At 37.0% G+C, this 20,293-nt stretch overlaps 1 protein-coding gene across 7 annotated transcripts in view; it reads left to right on the forward strand.

The window, feature by feature from the left end:
- scrib (scribble planar cell polarity protein) overlaps positions 1 to 20,293 on the forward strand; it is a 417,253-nt gene that overhangs the window by 114,592 nt on the left and 282,368 nt on the right. For 6 of the 7 annotated variants that reach the window (XR_011950110.1, XM_072523901.1, XM_072523904.1 and 3 more), the window contains exon 5: positions 1,644 to 1,831. Coding sequence is in view for 6 of the 7 variants with exons in the window: in XM_072523901.1 (XP_072380002.1) it covers positions 1,644 to 1,831 (188 nt within the window). In the remaining variant the exon portion in view is untranslated. The remainder of the gene's footprint in view (positions 1 to 1,643; positions 1,832 to 20,293) is intronic. The other variant, XM_072523902.1, reaches the window with a different exon arrangement.

Consider the following 20,293-nt stretch of genomic DNA (forward strand, 5'->3'; position numbering starts at 1 on the left):
TGGCATCCTTCTCATCCATTATCATCATATGTCCCATCCATCTAACTCTTCACGATCGTATGAAGCGGATAATGCTAAATTCATTATATAGTTCTAGCAACTTATTTCTTCGTCGTACCCAATCTTCCACCCTGTTTTTGCCACCAACCATATATAGCTCTGAGCATATTTCTTTTCCTCGGTTTCAATTTCTCCACATCTGATATTTTTATTGTCGAAACTTCACTCTCATATGCCACTGTGATGTTTTCTCGATATATATTTGGATTTCATCAGTGATCTTACACTTCCCTTTTTTATTTCTCTTTGCCAATCTGGCTCTCCGTTCTAATGATTGTTCTATAATAACTCCCAGGTAAGTAAAATGGTGAACTCTGAATTGACTATATTCTTTTTGCTCTGTACTTACAGAGTATGGTGTACTTTGACTTATCCTGGTTATTTAAGGTCAAAATAGCTTACCTGATTCTTTATAATTTTATATATCTTAATAATTTGCTTTAGTTTACGAGATCTGGTCATTTTTTCTCTGCATTTTCTGATAATTATTTTCAGTGTCAAATTAAACAGCACCGTGCATAAAGGGTCGCTTTATGACACTTTATGCATGGCTACTGTTCACCTCAAATTCATTCAATGAGAAGCCTTTCCATACCACATGATTTCGTGTGTAATTCTTATTAACTTTTCATGGGTATCCCCAAGGAGCTCAGTGTTTCATACATTTTATTCTCTTTGATCTTATCATACGACTGTTTAAAATCTATGAACAAGGCTTGGACGACTATCTTATGCTCATAGCAGGTGGTCTGGATTTCTTTTAGTGTAAAAATATGATCTTTAACTGATTAATTATTACTAAAATCTTCTGCAAATTAGTTTAGTCTCTCTCTCTTTGCAACCTGGACAGGATCCTATAACAGATATCCAACCTCAGTATTTTTATTTGACAATATAATTCTCTTTTTGTATATAGGGGATAAAAATACTTTTGTCCAGTGTTTGGGAATATTTTCGTCTTCCTATATCATCCTCTTTATAAGGTTACACGCCATTTCTTGAAGATATTCACCTCCATTTTTAGCATTTCTGCCTCTATTTCGTTTTTTTCCGGCTTTTTGTTATTTTTGAGACCCTTTATCACATTCTTAATCTCTTCTTCACTAGTTAGTTCTATTAGTATGTCATTTTCCATAAGGACCTTTTCAATAATAATAATAATAATAATCGCTCTTCTGCTTGGATCATTAGACTTTTAACAATGTAATATGTTGAAAAATTGGACCAACATTGGACATCTAACATCAATGCACCCCTTGGTGTATAGACTATTTAGGATAGGATTTTCCACATTTTACGTAGTCTTCTCACGTTTTATGATTTTTTAATATGAGTTTGTCATACGTTGCACGTTAAAACTGTCGCTTGTGTAAAGTCAAAGATCGCGCAAATAAATAAAATATAACAAAACTGTGACATAATATAACAAATCAAAATATTTACTTGTATCTAATAAGTACTAAAAAGCTTCAATTTACAATTGTTTTGATTTTCTTTATTTTTATTATTTTGCAATGTATGTGTGTTCGTAAATGTAAAGCACCTTGTTTTTCTGTCTCTTTCCACTATGTGCACCCGCCTAGCTTCCGACGGTCGCTTTTACCACCATCACGATCATGAGCTAACGCCAGGTCTTTCTAATGGTAGTACCTTGTCCCGTACAGATGGAGCTGCAACCGAGGATGAAGACGACGACGATTGGCGGGAACACGAAGCCAGCCGAACACACTCCGTCAAATTTACCGATCCACAAGAAAAGGACAATCGAGAGGTGAGCAGTACCTTACATACTACGTTGCGGTATATGGTGGGGGTAATAACTAGGTGTAAGGATAGCGTGGTAAGGTGGTGTTGCACGGCTAGACCGGGCAATTTGAGCCGCAGTAACAGCTACTACATGCTGAATACTCTGAGGGAGTTGGATCAGATTTATAATACTAGGTCTGAATATGCGAACGATTGACAAACGGTTATTGGCGATATTAATGTGGAAGCCAGAGTGTAGACCTTGGAATCGGTTGGTGTTTGAAGTAAGCAGAATGTACCAATAGATAGTAGGATTGGAAAATAACACCAAAGTTATTTATACTATTTACATTTTCAAACGTGCTATTTATATTTATTTCTCGTCAATGTCAATGTACTATAATAATCCATTTTTATTTATTAATTGGTTGTGTTTGTATTTAATACGCAAAGAAAAAGTCTAGTTAATGGTTAGCTGCACAATGATATTTATACAATTTTTATTAAAAAATCATTTATAAAAGATATGCAATTAAAATACCCTATCGGGCTACAGAACGTTTTCGGACTAAAAAGTCCATCATCAATGTAATATTACCAGGCATACATGAGTCCAGCCACTAAATATCTGGGTAAAAACGCTTAAAAAATAAAATTTGATTTGTTTTAGTTGCCATCTAGAACCCATTCAGACAAGGTTTGAGGGTCAGCAACAACCCCTATTGGGAGTCTAAGGGTACGTTTATAACCGAGACCATCTCATCGTATCCTCTTTTAGAGCATAGCAGTGACAGTGAACGCTCGCATTTAAAATAATGCATTTATTTTACCGGGCGATCGATAATATGGTACGATCCTGTGGTCAGAGCGAGGGTCGGCGCCTCGTTGTGCGCGCCCACTTACGTTGCCATGCGGGATATCTGTTAAATACTTTATCACAACGTATTTTTAACAATAATGCAAAACAAAATAAATTTTGTAACTGTTCAAGAGTTTTTACCCAGATATTTAGTGGCTGGACTCATGTATAACATTAAGTATATTGATGATGGACTCTTTATCAGAAAACGTTCTAGTAGCCTGGTGGAAAGGGTAAACTTTGTTGCCAAACTATCCACATTTAAGAGAGGCGTATTTGAACACCTAATTGCTTCAAAATATTTATCAAGGACCACTGAAGCAATAAAACAATTAAAATGTATTTTCCTTCGATTTATTTACACAATAGACTTAAGGGCTGGTTCAAACATTGACAATTATCGCAATTCTGACAGTTACATAAAGAGTTATACAAATATTAGCTTTACAGTGAGTGCGGGGAGGCAGTAACAGATATACATGAAATGATAAAATTGAGAGAGACCAACTATATACGTTTTAACACAAAACACAGGGTTTACAAGCGCATTTATCGCTTACGCACCATGCACATTTTCGAGATCACACACACGGCCTTTTCTTGCCGAGAGGCAAATTGGCACTGTCTGTCTTAAGTTACATATCGAGGGGAGGACGGGTCCCTTATGAAGGGCATCAGTCGCACACACGTTAACACGAGAGCTGCCGACCTGAGCTCACAATTTGATAAAATAACTATACTACGATTACAATATTATACAGGTTGTTTTTACAACATACTGCCCCCAGTTGAAGCACTAGCTTTAACATTATAAAAAGCATTAAAAAGAAAAGAGTACATAAAAAAAAAACAATATGAGTAATAGTATACAAACAACATATGAGTAAAAGTACTAAACCTAATAACATTAACATAATCCTTCACTAGGAAGGGGACACAATTTTGTTATCGTGCGTTTGAAAATCCCATCCTTAGTTTTAACAGATGCAATTCTCACTCGGCCATCTTTACCCGGAAAGACATCCATCACTCGTGCCAATGACCAGTAGAGAGGAGGGAGATTATCTTCTTTAACTAACACAAGGTCATTGGGTTCTAAATTTTTGAATGGGAGAAACCATTTTGGACGATTTTGAAGTCGATTCAGATAATCAGTCGACCACTTTTTCCAAAAAAGTTGCTGGAGCTTAGAGAGATTTTGCCAGATGCTAAGTCTATTTTCCGGGATAGATGTATACTCCTGGTCGGGTAGCGAGGTGAGAGACCTTCCAATTAGGAAGTGACCAGGGGTAAGATATGTGAAATCGGAGGGATCATTAGAGAGGGCACAAATGGGCCGAGAATTAAGTACGGCTTCAATTTGGGTAAGCACGGTACTGAATTCCTCGAATGTAATTTTGAGATTGCCCAACAATCTATAGATATGATGTTTAGCGCTCTTTATAGCGCTCTCCCAGAGTCCTCCATGATGAGGAGATCGAGGTGGTATTGTTTTCCACCGAATTTGAGAGGAGGCTAAAAATGCCTGAATAGAAGAGTTAGTTTCCTTATTTTTTAAGAAATTATAGAGTTCGAATAACTGATTTTTAGCCCCAAGAAAGTTTGTCGCATTATCAGAGAATATAGTCTGAGGGAGACCTCTTCGACTGATAAAGCGCTTAAGAGTAAGAAGAAACGCTTCTGTTGTGAGCCCACTGACTAATTCTATATGAACCGCACGTGTGGACATACAGACAAATAGAGCTATGTATGACTTTATCAAGGGACTTTTACGAAGTTTAGAGGCCTTTATTAGAAAGGGACCACCAAAATCCAAACCTACATGAGCAAAAACTTGAGCAGAGCATAAGCGTTCCTTAGGTAAATCAGACATGATTTGAGCTAAGGGTTTGGCATTAAACTTGAAACAAACATGACATTCGTGGACTATCCTCTTAATCTCACGTAGACCATTCAAGGGCCAATATCTGAGGCGAACTTGAGAGAGAGTATTCTGAGGACCTGCATGATGGAGCCTAAGATGTTCTTTTTTGAGAATCAGACGAACAACATGATTTTTCGAGGGGAGGAGGAGAGGATATTTTTGATCAAAGGTAACTTCGGAATACCTAAGACGTCCACCTACACGGAGCATTTCATTTTTGTCAAGAAAAGGAGCAAATTGTAAGAGAGACTTATTAGAAATAATCTTATTGCCTTTGAGATCAGCAATTTCTGAGGAGAAACTTGAGTTTTGCAATAATTTTATAATTTTCATTTCGGCATTTTGAAGTTCAGATACTTCAAGTGCACCGGATAATTTTTGAGTGCCAGACTTTGCGTTATGACCAAATCTGAGTACATAAGCTATAGTCCTTACATATTTCGTGAAACTGGAGAACCTTTCAGAAAGCATGACAAAGAAATCAAATTGAGCACTTCGAGTGTGAAGAACAACTTTTCTTTCTTCAGGTAATTTATTAGAATTAAACTTCGGACTATATTCAGACAAATTTAGGTCAAATGTTTGCAAAAACTGAGGACCGTGAAACCAAAGAGTGGAGTTGAGTATGTTAGAGGGCATCATTCCTCTGGAGAGGATGTCAGCAGGGTTGTCTTTAGACTTTACGTGTCTCCAATGAGAGTGAGAAGAATTTTCTTGAATTTGAGCTACCCTGTTGGCGACAAATTGATTCCATCTGGAGTGATGTGATCTGAGCCACGCCAAAACTATCTCAGAATCGCTCCACATGTTTATAGAGGTAATAGAGGGCAATTTATCCTTTATGATATCAACCACCTTTGTGGTGAGCTTGCTAGCCAATAAAGCACCCATAAGTTCCAGCCTTGGAAGCGTTATGGTCTTTAAAGGAGCAATACGACTTTTCGAAGCAATGAGAGAGCACGAGACATTTTTTGATTTGTAGATAACCCGTATATAACAACAAGCAGCATATGCTTTCAAACTTGCGTCAGAAAAAGAGTGAATTTCAATAGAAGAAATTTCATGACATGAGGAAAGACATCTGGGTATGCTTATGTCTTTGAGAGCAGCGAGATCAGTTATAAACTTCAACCATTCATTTAAAATATTTGAATCCACGGAGTCATTCCAATTAATTTTAGAAATCCAAATTTTTTGCATAATAATTTTAGCAAGAACAGTTACGGGATTAATGAGCCCTTGTGGATCAAAAATTTGAGCGATAATAGAGAGTACTTCCCTTTTTGTGTAATTATCCTTTATTGATAATTGAGGTACAGAAATTGAAAATGTATCAGTACTGGGGTTCCAACAGAGACCTAAAACCTTATTAGAAGCATTCTCTGGTGAAATAACATAGGCAGAGTTTGTAGAGAGAGTAGAAACATTTTCTAAAAACATTTTTGAATTAGAGCACCATTTATGAAGAGAAATGCATGCCTTGTTGAGTAGGTCAGTTATCTCATTATGAGCCTTAAGAAGAGTTTGCGTGTCATTGGCCCCATATAGAATGTCATCTACATAGCAGCCTGTTAAGAGAGCATCGGAAGCCAATGGGGAGTTGTTTTGATGAGTTTTAGCTAATTCCATCAAACAACGAGTACTTTGAAAGCTTGCGCTTTTTGTTCCATAAGTTACGGTTTGAAGCTCAAGACATTCGATGTCCTGTTCTGGAGAATCCCGCCAGAGGATATTCTGGAGGAATGTGTGATCAGGATGAATTTGTACCTGCCTGTACATTTTTTGTATGTCGGAAGTGAAGACATAGGTATACAATCTAAACCGAAGGAGAATGTCGAAAAGTTCAGGCTGAAGAGTTTTTCCTTTCAACAGGATGTCATTAAGAGAATAGCCACTGGAACTTTTCATGGAGCCATCAAAAACCACCCGTAATTTTGTAGTTAATGATTCTTCTTTTATGACAGAGTGATGAGGTAAAAAGTATTTATTTTCTAAGTGCACATTTGTAAGAGAAAGAGGAACCTTTTTGGCATGTCCAAGAGAAACATATTCATTGATGAATGCTTTATATTGAGAGTATACATTTTCGTGTTTTAAGAGTTTATTTTCTAAACTAATAAACCTTTTCCTAGCCATATTGTAAGAATTGCCCAGCATTTTATGTGCTGTTTCAGAAATGAGAGGAAGCTTTACCTGAAACCGACCAGAAGGTAGAATTTGAGTTGTTTCAGTGAATATTTGTTCAGCCAGATCCTCAGAGGAGGAGATTTTAACAGAGGGGGTCACTTCTTCGACTTCGAAGAATTGTCGAATTATATTATCGAGCTTATCTTCCTCAGATGTGGACTGGACAAATAAAGAGACATTTGAGTGTGTAGGAGACAACTGTGAGCGATAAATTCCTTTGTGAAGTGCGTAAGGAGGTAAAGAACCAAACATAATGTACCCTAAGTGTGTGTTCTGGAGAACAGGGAGTCCTTTACCTAAACGTATTAAACCATCCGATAACAATTCGCTATATATGTCACTGGCAAGAAGAAGATCTATATTTCCAGGGACAGAGTAGGTGGGATCTGCGAGAGTGGCTGTAGAGGGGATATTAAATTTACTTCTGTTTATGGATACCTGGGGGAGTCTACAAGTTATGTTGTCTAAAATAGCACAGGAGATTTTGAAACCATTACCATTTCTTTTGTATGGAAAAATTTCTAGATCGACCATTTTGTTCGAGAATGAACTATGTTCAGAGATAGTAGAGATTTGTAACCTTTTGCTGTAAGGAGAGAGATTTAATTTTTGAACCAAATCTTTAGAGACAAATGACGACTGAGATCCACTATCTAAAATACATCTAGCGTGTATGGGTACGCCATGCTTTGAATAAATAGTGACTAGAGCGGTTGCCAGCAGAACATCCTGCTTTATTGACAGAGAAGAGAGAGAAGTCATCACATTTGAGACCTGAGAGGTTTGAGGTTCAGAGCGAGAGACAGAATTACTTGGACCGGCTTCACCATCAGACCAAGTGTTTTGTACATTGCGAGAGGTTGCGTGATTGTGTCGTTGAAAAGATCTACTAGAAGAAGAGATATTTTCATGGTCATTGTGCAAGAGTGTGTGATGCCTTTTCTTGCATATACCACATAAACGTTGAGACGAACAATTTTGTGAAAAGTGTTTAGTTCCTAAACAGTTGCGACATAGTTTGTTTTCATTAACAAATTTATACCTATCCTGTAAGAAAAGATTAGCAAATTTTGTGCATACATAAATAGTGTGTGTAGCATTATTACAAAATACGCATGTTTTGGAGTATGAGTTATTTTTATTACTTGCCGAAGAGAAGAGAACCGTTTTAGAGTTTGTTTTAATAACTTTTTTATCGTTATTATCTGAGGAGTTTAACTTTTCCATAATGTCACACTTTTTTTCTAAAAAATCAAAGAATTGATTTAGCGTGGGAATATCTTTTGACCCTAACTCGTATTCGAAAGACCGGTGAGTGGTAAAGTCCACTTTTTGCAAAAATATTTCTATTAATAAGAGATCCCAATGCTCGATGGGTACATTCATGTTTTTTAGCGCGAGTAAGGTCTGTTTTGCGGTGACCAAAAATTCACGTAAGGCCTTTGCATTAGTTTTGACTAAGGATGGAACTTTCAAAAGACGCTGTATATGCAAACTAATTACGCGCGATTTGTTTTCGTAACGATTTCGAAGAGTCTCTAACGCGATTTGGAAGTTTTCTTCTAAAACTTGGATGTTTTCTACCAACTGGAGAGGTTCGTTGCGTAGAAAAGATTTGAGATAAACAAAACGCTGGACGTTGTTGAGTTCCGGGTTATTAATAATTAACGTCTCGAAGAGCTGATAGAATGCACTCCATTCTGAGAAGCATCCTGAGAAAGTTTGAATTTTAATTTCGGGAAGAGTCACTTTAGCACTAGCTAAACGTGGAGAAGTGGAACTGGACTGGTGTGAAGGAGGTTGGAGCATCTCCATTCTATGTTGAAGACCTGCCAGAGTTGAGAAGTACTTTTCTTCAATTTCTTCCCTATCGCGTTCTTCCGTGTTTGCTTCGTCCAGTTCCTCAATCTGATCCATGAGGCCATCATATTTGGCGTAACAATTCGTTAGTTCAGTACGACGGAGTTGGAACTGCAAAGGATCCGTTTCTTGAGCAGAGTTATCCCTTAACCAATTAGAGATACGAGAGATTTTTGATTTCAGCGGTTTGCGTTGTTTCTTTAATTGATCCATTGCGGATAGAGATGTATCGTAAGCTTTGCGAGATATTTAGCTATCAGAGATACACGAGAAATAAAAAATTTTAGAGTCTAAAATACAGCTTAGTCCACCCCGTATAATAAACAAGAGTCTCAGAAAATAATGTCTGTACGAATCCTGCGAAATATAAACTCGTCCTGTATACTAATAATATGCGTTCGAACTTTTGAATGTCCCTGTACCGTGATTATAAAAATATATTTTGGAACGAACTCACCAAATAGACATGAATCTAAAAAATCCATAAAAATCCATAGTCACATCACATGTTTCTTGTCAGCAATTTCACTTGAGATGCACCTCGAAGAGCGATAAATCTAACATCTAAGATTGTTGGGTGGAAACACTTCAAACACTTGCGTGGTGACGTAATGTTCCATGTGCCGTGAGATTGTTTATCTTATACGTTTTATTTTGTGAAGAGCACTCAGTAACGATATTTATTTTAATTTTTACGGGAAGAGAATTAAATAAGAGAAAATTAATTTGATTTATGAAGATAAATCGGAAGAGGAATTGCGATAAACAATATGCGGTTCGAAGAGACCACAAATGGTGGAAAGGGTAAACTTTGTTGCCAAACTATCCACATTTAAGAGAGGCGTATTTGAACACCTAATTGCTTCAAAATATTTATCAAGGACCACTGAAGCAATAAAACAATTAAAATGTATTTTCCTTCGATTTATTTACACAATAGACTTAAGGGCTGGTTCAAACATTGACAATTATCGCAATTCTGACAGTTACATAAAGAGTTATACAAATATTAGCTTTACAGTGAGTGCGGGGAGGCAGTAACAGATATACATGAAATGATAAAATTGAGAGAGACCAACTATATACGTTTTAACACAAAACACAGGGTTTACAAGCGCATTTATCGCTTACGCACCATGCACATTTTCGAGATCACACACACGGCCTTTTCTTGCCGAGAGGCAAATTGGCACTGTCTGTCTTAAGTTACATATCGAGGGGAGGACGGGTCCCTTATGAAGGGCATCAGTCGCACACACGTTAACACGAGAGCTGCCGACCTGAGCTCACAATTTGATAAAATAACTATACTACGATTACAATATTATACAGGTTGTTTTTACAACATAGCCGATAGAGTAGACTGATAGAGTACTTTAATTATATACCCTTTATAAAGAATTTTTTTAATAAATTTTTTTTGATTTATGGCCAACTACATTTTCAAGGAATTTCATTTTCCTTGTGGATATTTATACATTCTGTGATGATCTCGAACAACAATTAGAATTTCCAAGGCATTACACCGTAACAGGACATTAGGTTATTTAAGAAGTTAAAGTAGGTTTTGTATGAAAGTGCCTTTAAGAAATACAATATACGTCCATACAATATATCTTGACGTCCAAATAAGGTGCTGTTTTAACAAATTACATTTACAATAATATAAATTTTATGATGACAATGTATAATGTCGAGCAAAATATTACTCTCTGTTTCAATTCACGCTCAAATTTTGTATTTTTTCTTTTATTAAGTGCCAAATATATTTTTGCGTTTTTGATATAAATTATTATCGCATCATTTCTCTACGCTTGATATCTTGAGTAATTTCTAGTATGATGATATTGTAGCGTTTTACCAATTAAACGAGCAGTTCTAATTTATGTAAACATGTTTATTTATAAGTTTACAGTATGATAATATCTTATCAACTAAACTAATATCAGCGCTGCTTATATATACAAGTTATCATGTACTAGAACAATCTGGAATAGTCGCTTGTATTGAAGCTTCGATTTTTCATCCGGTCGATACATCACGAATACTCTCGAACACACATCATCATCTCGAGATGCAACCGTTACATGGGGTACGTCGAAATAAGGTCGTTTATTACACTGCTCCCCTCTTAGATCTGAGCGTTCCAATCAGCAACTCTATATGTAGGCCCAGGATGAACCCCTCAAGAAGAAATAACAGTCTACTGACTTTGAAGGAGACGAACTTTTCGAGTTAATGCAAAGTAATTCGTACGCCGGTTTCTCGAAAGATCACTTCAAGCATGCTTCTCGACAATCTTCCAAGCCAGATTTCTAGTGCATGGCCTATCTTGGAGGCAAATTCTTGATGTCATAATTGTACACGATTTTCTTCAAATTAGTTAGCTCCGCTATATATCCTCGTAGCTTGCCTTGTCTGTATACGACTTCGTGGTCACCATATACAGCAAAAATCGAGGATCATCTTCTAATTTCAGTACTCTTCCAATTTTAGGCTGCTGATTTTTTTAACTCGTCCAAACGACCGAACTTCTTATAGAATACGGACGAGATTCCTTTAGTCATGTCAAGGTCTTTGCAACACAGTAGGCTAGAGAGATGTTATGCAGAACACTAAAAAGATCCTGCTGAACTTCTGTGGTCACGCCGAATCTAGCACTCTTTCTCTCTGCGTAATTTGAAATAAATTCATTAAAGCTTGGTCGCCGGTCATCTTTGGTCTCATGTTGAAGGGTTCGTGCTTCTTCTGTTTCATTTGAGCCAGCATAAGGTGCAAGACGATTTATGTAAACTACTTTTGGTTTACCTTTCGGCAACTTCTCAATTCGGTATATTACGTCATTTATTCTCTTTTTAATTTCATACGGACCCTCCCATTGTCTTTGCAGCTTAGGAGACAAGCCTCGACGACGTTGTGGATTATAAAGCCAAATAAGATCACCTACTTCAAGGCTTTCGTTCTTGCATTGAGAATCATATTGATCTTTCATTCTGTCACTGGCTAACTGGATGTGTTGTTGGGCAAGTTCATGAATGTTGTTCATTCTTAACTTCAGGCGGTCGACATATTCTTCACTTGCAACATGTTCTTCGGAAGGTATGAAGACACACTCTAGGTCGCAGGGCAACCAAGTTCCTCTGCAACGTTAGCAGCTTGTCTAGCAGGATATATTTATTTAAATCATTCCTCTCTGGAAATGGACCTGCAATGCCGATTGCTACTCTTTCCATAGGACTAATAACATTGTTATGTTGAAAAATTTTTGCAAAATGTTATTTTCTATTTTTACCTCCATCTTTTTTCCGTCATGACTTGTATTTCTTTATTCCACCGTTTTTCTAATAAGATATGGTTTTATATTTTTTCTATTGAATATTCCCAGCTGTTTTATTATTTAAAGAAAAGTTTTTGTTTTCAAAGTTTTTGAAGGTAATCAAACTGAGCAGTAATTGAAACAAGTCAGTAAATACTTTGTTGTTAAATTATATCGTCCGAATTGTAAACATTTGTGAAAAAAATGGGCCAGTTCGTTTCTGAACTCTCTTACATAACCTAAAATTGTCCAACGCCGACCAATATCAGTGTGAAATATCGCCGACGATACTTATATGGTTATTTTCTGGCATATATTTTTATTGTGATGACATAAATATATCGAATTGGTTTTGTATAAAAGGAAGAACGTTTTTTATACAATTCTGTAACTTTCTGTGATAACGAAGGTTAACCATTTAGTTTTAAGCACTTAAACCCAGTGATAGTAGATGACAGTCTCGGAAATGTTTTATATTCTTTTTTTTTTAGATAAATCAGTATTTTTCTCCAAAGATTTCTCCAATGTATTAGTAGAAATGATTTTTTTTAAGTACAAGTTGATTTTCCAGGGTTGTGTAGACACGAAATAACAAAAGATATAAACATTTCTACAAATACTGTTCCTACTACTAGCAAACCGAGATATTTTTATTATTAACATTATTATATTCAGCAGCCGATGCTTCCAGGTTTTCCGAAGAGTACATTGTTTAGAAATTAATTTAATTAAATCACATTAGTGTTTTTTTCTGGTACAGTCCACATTTTTATCAGAATCTTATAATTTCTTAAATAATTCTCTATTACATGTTTCCTTCTGAATGCGTTTCTTTTTATTGGTTCGTTCATCTCTTTTCTTTGTCTTTTGATCATTCTCCATATTTTTCTTTGTATTCTGTAGAAGTATTATTTGCAGAACAATTATTTATTTAATAAAAACAAGAAGAGATTAACCCCTTTTATTCCTTGTATTATACAGAGTGGTCCAAAAGTCTGAAAACGCCTAATTATCTCAAATGTATGGGCCGAATTATACAAAACCAGGGATACACCCATTATGCAATATGAAGATTTGAAATTTGATGTTTTTAACGTTGCCAGATTTATCATTTTTCTTATATCATTAGTCACTTTGGTTTTTTAAACACCCTGTATATTGTACCTTTATTGAAATCTCCACTTCAATACCAGTTCAAGGGTATACAATACTTTCGATTTTTTATATTCAGGAACATCTTACAAACATAAAACAAAAGCCTAGAAACACCTAATCTGTATTATATAAAAATGAATGTTTGTCTGTATGTCCTTTATAGAATCGCAAACTATGCATTTGATCATGTTGGTACGACCAATTTTCGACAGATGACGCCACTGTCAGTCCAATGAATTTCATATATTGCCTTGACAGTTCTTGCTGATTTGAATTGAAACGAAAACAGCGAACGAATGATGACGTTTCGAGTTGTGGGTGACATACGAATTTATGTAAATTGTAAAATTCATGTCCGGCTCACATTGAACAGATAATATTGCGCGTATATGTATATTTGAGAGCAATTTGCGAATAGTTTTGTGCATTTCATTGTCAGTTAAATTAATTTAGATAAATAATTCAGTATAATTGAATTCAATTAAATATCGTAAGTGGAATAAATTCGATTTCAATAATTCTCGAATACTGATTTTTTTCAATTCAAATTTTCCTCGGCGAATTGGTGATCAACGTCAATATTAACATTTCCATCCGTGTGTGAACAGCCGTTTCAATTGGATTGGATACCTTGTGAGGTTTAGTTAACAAAGTTCTCGCCAGGTAGAATTTGATTCATCATTACCTCACTAAACTTTATTGTACTTATAACAGTTTTTGGTCTACCTCTTCGAATGCCATATTTTACTCGTCCAGTTTTCTCGAATCGCTTTACAATTTTTTGTACCGGCGCGTCGTTTTATGGATAGGAGAATGGTTTGGGAAAGTATCATTGAACAAGTTGGCTACTTCACTATAAGATAGATCGTTTTCTATTACCGTAGCCTCTCTCCGTCCGGCTCGCGGAGATAAGAATACGGCCGGGGTCAGAAAGCCCTGCCTGTCGTAAGAGGCGACTAATGGGTAGGAATAGGGAGGTGGAGAGCCGTCGTTAGAGGTGTCGGGTTGGTAGAAACGCACACGGTCGCTTCGGCGACACGGTCACCGGTCTACATTCCTAGTATCCGAGACGAGACTACTCGTGGGACCACTCTACTCCCATTCCAAAAGAGCCTGGTGAGGTTGAACGAGCTGGGCCCGTAAATACCTCTCCAGACCTCGGTCAGGAGGGGTGTGGATATACCGCTCCTGACGGCGGTCAGGAGTGGTGTAGGTGTCCCGGCACGTACCCACCGGGAGATCCAAGAGTGGTAGAGGAGAGATCCTCGGCGGCGACCTGTCTACGTGTGAGGTGGAAATTCCTCCGCCTGCCGAACCTGCCCGCCCGTAGTGTGGGAGTAACGGGTAGGCAAGGTACTCACAACACAGGTACTACGGGGAAGGTGGAGCCCCCACGGGTCGCGTATAGTAGACGTGTCGTGGTAACCCCACGGGGTACCCCCACGGGGGGATCCACGGGACGTTTTTGGTACGCGCCGCGTGGCACCTTCACTTTGGTGTCGGACTCGTAGGGGCAGAGGTTTCACTAAGAGCGTATGCCGAAAGGCCAGGAAGCTCAAGGTCCGGCCAAGTCTTTACTTGGAGGGCACGCCATTTAGCAATGCCGTAGCCTCTTATTATTAAAACAATAATTCGCTTTTTTTCATTCAGCTTTAGTATTCAGATTTAGCCATACGGCTTACACTCCCTCTAAGGAAAAAATTCACTCATCCCAGATACCTACGGTATCAAAAGGATTGAGCTCTGGTGGGACTCTTTCCATGTTATCGAGTCCTAGGTGACTTGGTACGTCGGTGTATCTCCCAAAAATTTTCGCACGCATCTGGACGTCGAAAGTAGCACAGCTTTATGCATGAAAGGTAGAACTACAGAAAGAATAATAGGTATCGTCTGGGTACTTTCCATTCTACATTGTCTCCTTATTTGTATTTCCAGATCTCTGTACTTGGCGATCTTTTCGTTGTACTTAACACGCAGATTATTGTTGTTAGGTATCGCCACATCGATTAGCGTTGTTTGTCTTGTTAGTTTATCAACTAGCACGAGATCTGGTCTACTATGTGCTACAGTTTGGTCTGTGAGACAGTGCGATCCCAGTATAGCTTGTAGTTGTCATTCTCGAGCATACTCTCAGGAACGTATTGATAATTTGGGAGATGGTTTGTTTGTACAAGTCCCAATTTAAAAGCTATCTCTTGATAAATGATCTTCTCTACTGAGTCATGCCGTTCTTTATTTTCAGTTGCAGCAAATGCCTGGCAGCCCCCGGTAAGATGTTGGATGGTTTCTTGGGCTTGACATCCATATCGGCATTTGTCGTTTTGGACTTATGTCCAAATTGTTTATGGTCAATTTTCCGCGCTTGCTTTACTCCTAGATATTTATACATGTCATTTTCGCCCATAGCCTCGATGTTTTGGCCATTTTGCATATCGAATCCTCCGGACTGAACCTTTCCCTTAACTATATTTAGTACACGACACTTGTCTAACCCAAAATACATACTGATATCATTTGAGAAAGTTTCTACAGTTTTTAGCATTTGATCTAAGTAATTTCGAGTGGAAGCCATTAGTTTTAAATCATCCATATACGACATATGATTAAGCTTCGCCACTACAGTATTGTTGTTTTTAATGCTAAAACCTGAGTCATTGGAGTTCAATAGCTGGGATAGTGGGTTCATCGCCAAACAGAACCACAATGGACCCAGCGAGTCTCCTTGGAATAGGCCTTAATTGCGATATTTTCCGTTTTTTTATTGCAGTTTTAGTTATTAATACAATTTATTTTACAAAACTTTTCAATAAACGTCAAGTTATTGTTAGTTTTATGAACTAATATCAAAATGACAGCATTCTATGTTTACTGAATTAATTCAAAACTATTTGGCACTGAGAAGATCTATTTATTTACGACCTTCGTGGCTCGATAAAATATCAAGTGATGCATATGGTTGAACACGTTTTGAAGTGAGGATTTCCAATATTAATACAATATACCGGATGTTGTATTTAAAAATCCAAAGTGACTAATCATATCAGAAAAATGGTAAATCTGGCAACTTTGTAAACATCAAATTTGAAATTTCAATATTGCAAAATAGGCTTGTCCCGGTTTTTGTACAATTCGTACCATCCATTTAAGAGATATTTGTGGCTTTTCCAGACGTTTGATCCACGCTGTATATGTTATTAAGTTTATGTAATTAAAGAATTTCTAAACTTTTGATACTTTTGGAAAACCTCTTACAGTACTAAAGATTGTAGTCAGAAGTAGTTTTTGTTAAAAATACATTTTTTTAAATGCCAAGACTAAAAATACAAAAAAAAAATGAAATAAGCATGATACTTCAAATACTTAACGAACAAATATTAATTTCTTCACTTAGCTTGACGTACAATATTTTTTAGTTGATTCCAAAGAATGACATCATTTGAATTTATTTTTTATATAAAAGCACGGTGCTACAGCCGCCTTAAATAAAGACTGCCTTTTATAGTATTTTTAAAGTGTTAGTAGTATTTTTGAGTACAACCGTTTTTCAAAGAGAAATGATCTCTTCAATATTATAATTTATTAGCGAAATAAACAATTATCCCTTTTTATGATGATCATAAACGATACTTTTATTATCAGATCGAATTTATAGTTCCTTAACTGTTAGCGAGACCCCTGTAATGTTGGAAAATACGGGGGTATTCCAAAAAATGTGCCTTCCATAGTTGCGACGAATCTTTGGCATCGTTTTCTACATAGTTGGAATCCATTGCAGCGAAAATTGAGAATAATAAACTTTTATGAGCTCATAGTCTCGGAAAACGATATATTCTAGTAATTGTATAATAATTATTTCAGTAGCAATATATTATGCACAAACACTATTATATAGTTACATTTATCTTATTTATTGCCAGTCTTGTAAATATTTTAAAAGAAATGTAAGATGCTTTTACAGAATTACGGCCTTTTCAATTAGAAAAAATAGGATTTAAATTTGATTTAAAATTTTACAGTATCACTTAATCGTAGCCAACGAAGTTTACTCTTTTTTTACATTTACATCTTCATTGGACGTTGGCAACCATTCTGACCCAGATAGGCTTGTTTGTAGTGGTTGTGAATAATTCAGTCACATCTCAGAGGATGTTATTTGTCTTCAATATATCTATAGGACAAGTCGAAAAATCCCCTTAGGTTCTGTTGATCCATTCAACTATTTGTTAACGTTCTAATTTTATACTAAGATAAGAGGCTTTGTTTTTCTGAGTATCCACCAACTTTAAGTTTGGAGGAGCTGAAGATCTCAGGTGTTATGTATTTTTGAAGACATGAAGACATCTTCATTGCTTTTTGCAAACTTTTTACTACTTGGACTATAGTTCAATGTATGTTTGGAAAATCAAATGGATGTGATGGTAATAGATCTCTTATTTTAAAAGCAAATAGTTTCGAAACAGACTTTGTTATCGATATTATTTTTGCCGCTTTATTTTTATGTCAGTTACAACATTATTTTTGTTTATCTGTCTATCTGTCTCCCGTTTTATACCGCTCGCGGCTTTGGGAGTATAGCAGGGTAGTCTGCTATATCTAGGGCCTACGGTATACAAGGAAGGTAACATGGCCAGTGCTACGCTTCAACCGCCTATTATTACCCCTGGTTTTACCCAAGGTACTCATTTTATTCAGGCTGAGTCGACCTGGAGCCTATAGACATTTTTAAAAATGTCTAGTTGTTCTTGCCGGCGGTAGGATTCGAACTCCGGACCACCGGCATGCGAGGCAAGCATCCTACCGCTTGCGCTACGCGGGCCCTATTTGTTCAATTAATTTTATGTAAATTTTATTAGTTAATATTAATTGAATTTTACAAACATCGTATATTCCAGTTTGCTTTCCAAATATACATTAGGAATTACAATGTGTGTATACAAGCTCTTTCTCTAACTTTGTCTATAACACAAAATTAAAAATTCACAAAATTTTCCAAATAAGCTTGATGTATCCTCTTTTTTTTCTTCTTACGTTAGGTTTATGAATCGCATTCATTGAGTTATGTTTAATAATATTTTCGATTCCGGTGATCAGCTACCTCGCCATATGTTTGCTGGCTTTCCGTCAGTTGTATCCGTGTTTTAATATGAACGAATATAAATATAAAACGATATGGACGTGGAGGAGCCCGTAATTATTTACCGTTTGTCTTATAAAAAAGGAAAATAAAGAAAAGGTTAGTAAATCGCAAATTATATTGGTAATTTCTTCCCATTTTCGTTTTTCCCTTCTCGATCATTGTAATCTTCAGAAGATATTCCCCAAATCGCCGTTCCTTATCCCAAAACAGCTTTCAACTTTCCGAATTAATTTTTCGGTGTCAGAAGTCATTTTAAAAACGTTGGGGATAGGTCTGGCTGACACAACAAGTCCGCGGAGACCGAAGGCATCCATATTGATTTCCCTTCAGAATCCTCATCAGCTTTGGCTGCTGGCAGCCAACGGACTGTCGGTGTAACATGCATGTTCCAGTGGATGCCGCAGCCAGGGATTTTTGGCTGCTTAGTGCGCGGCTCTAAGTTTGAATGGCTGCCTAGTTCGCGGGGGTCCTTTTAAAACCTTGACTATCAATCATCAACCGTTCTTCATCATCATTAATTCTTCGTTCTCTACCCCATTATCATTTCTTGGCAACAACAACGACATTTTCATTTCTAAAAATGATACGAGCTATCCACAATGGTTCGGGGGGCACGTTAAGTCGTCGGTCTCCCTGGGCTAGTGTGTGCCTCGACACTAGCTCCTTGAAGCAGGGTTAATGATGCAAATAGCGCCGGAACCTCTCCGAAAGGATCTCTCCGGAAAAATTGACATACGATTTTATTATTATTATTATCATATTGTTGTCTTTTTTTCTCTTACTCAGTCCTATTTATTTTTCCTATACTATGGATCTTAATGTATTAATTTTTACTATTGTCTGTTTTGTTTTCAATATATCAGCTCTCGTTTCAATCGCAGAAGTATTGCTGGAATGTAAGTTTTCTATATTCTTGTTTTTGTTATCAATTTCAGATGTTTGTTTCCGATATTCGCCAGTTTTTTGTTTTTATCTTTCCTCAATTTTTTTATATAAATTTAACAATATCTCTACTATTTTTTACATCCTTTACTCCTTTCGTTCGCCTTTTTTCTCGGCTGTATTTGTTTATTTTTGTGGTTTTAGTTCAAATTTTTTGATAGCATCAAGCAATAGTTTAACCCAGCCTGAGAGACTTACACATTCCTTAAGTACGACATTAGAGCAATTTATTGGAGCGAGGAGGATTAACTCTAGTTATCAGGAATCACTCCACCCCGCCCCAATGTTCCAGACAATCCACTTCGCCCTGATAACGCCCTGATGCGCTACAGAGGTTCTCTTAACAGCAAAGTGCATGACCTACCTAAAAAATCCTACCCCAAAAAATGCAGGACAACGTAAGGCGTTGTATTCCCGCTATATCTAGTGATTTATCATCGATCTGTATTGGTTGCTCAGGTCCGACTCCCCGCTCTAGGCTACGCACAGTTCGGTGACTTCCACACGAAATCCTACCCCAAACAATGCAGGTCAACGTAAGGCGTTCTATTCCCGCTATCTCTAGTGACTCATCATCGATCTTTATTGCTTGCTCGGGCCCGAGTCCCCGCTCCGGGCTACGTCCATAATCTCTCATTTTATATGTAACTACTTCATGCCACACTTTGTCGAAAGCTTTGCTTACATCCAGGAAGGCTGCTCTTGTATATTGCTTGACGTTGAATCCAGCTGCTATGTATTCTGTAAGTCTGAGTACTGAGTTCGCTGAAATGTTAAGCTCTGAATCCGCATTGTGCTTCTGGGATTAACCCTAACCTATCTGTCTGTGATTGGAGTCTGGTTTGGATGGTAATTTTGCTGAAATATGTGGTTCTTTCCTGGCTTTGGTATCATGATTACATGGGTTTCCTTCCATCTGTTTGGGAAGAGCCCGTATCTTAGTATTGCGTTTGTTATGTTTATCAGATATAGAATTGCTTTCGAAGAAAGATACTTCAGAGATCTGTTATTGATTTCGTCTGGACCCGGTCCTTTCTTCGGTTAACTTTTTCTAATCAGTTTACTGATTTCTCTTGGTGATGTGGGATTTATTATTTCTTCTTGTTC

This window comes from Diabrotica undecimpunctata, chromosome 2 (genome assembly GCF_040954645.1).
Source record: "Diabrotica undecimpunctata isolate CICGRU chromosome 2, icDiaUnde3, whole genome shotgun sequence".
Taxonomy (NCBI): Eukaryota; Metazoa; Arthropoda; class Insecta; order Coleoptera; family Chrysomelidae; genus Diabrotica; species Diabrotica undecimpunctata.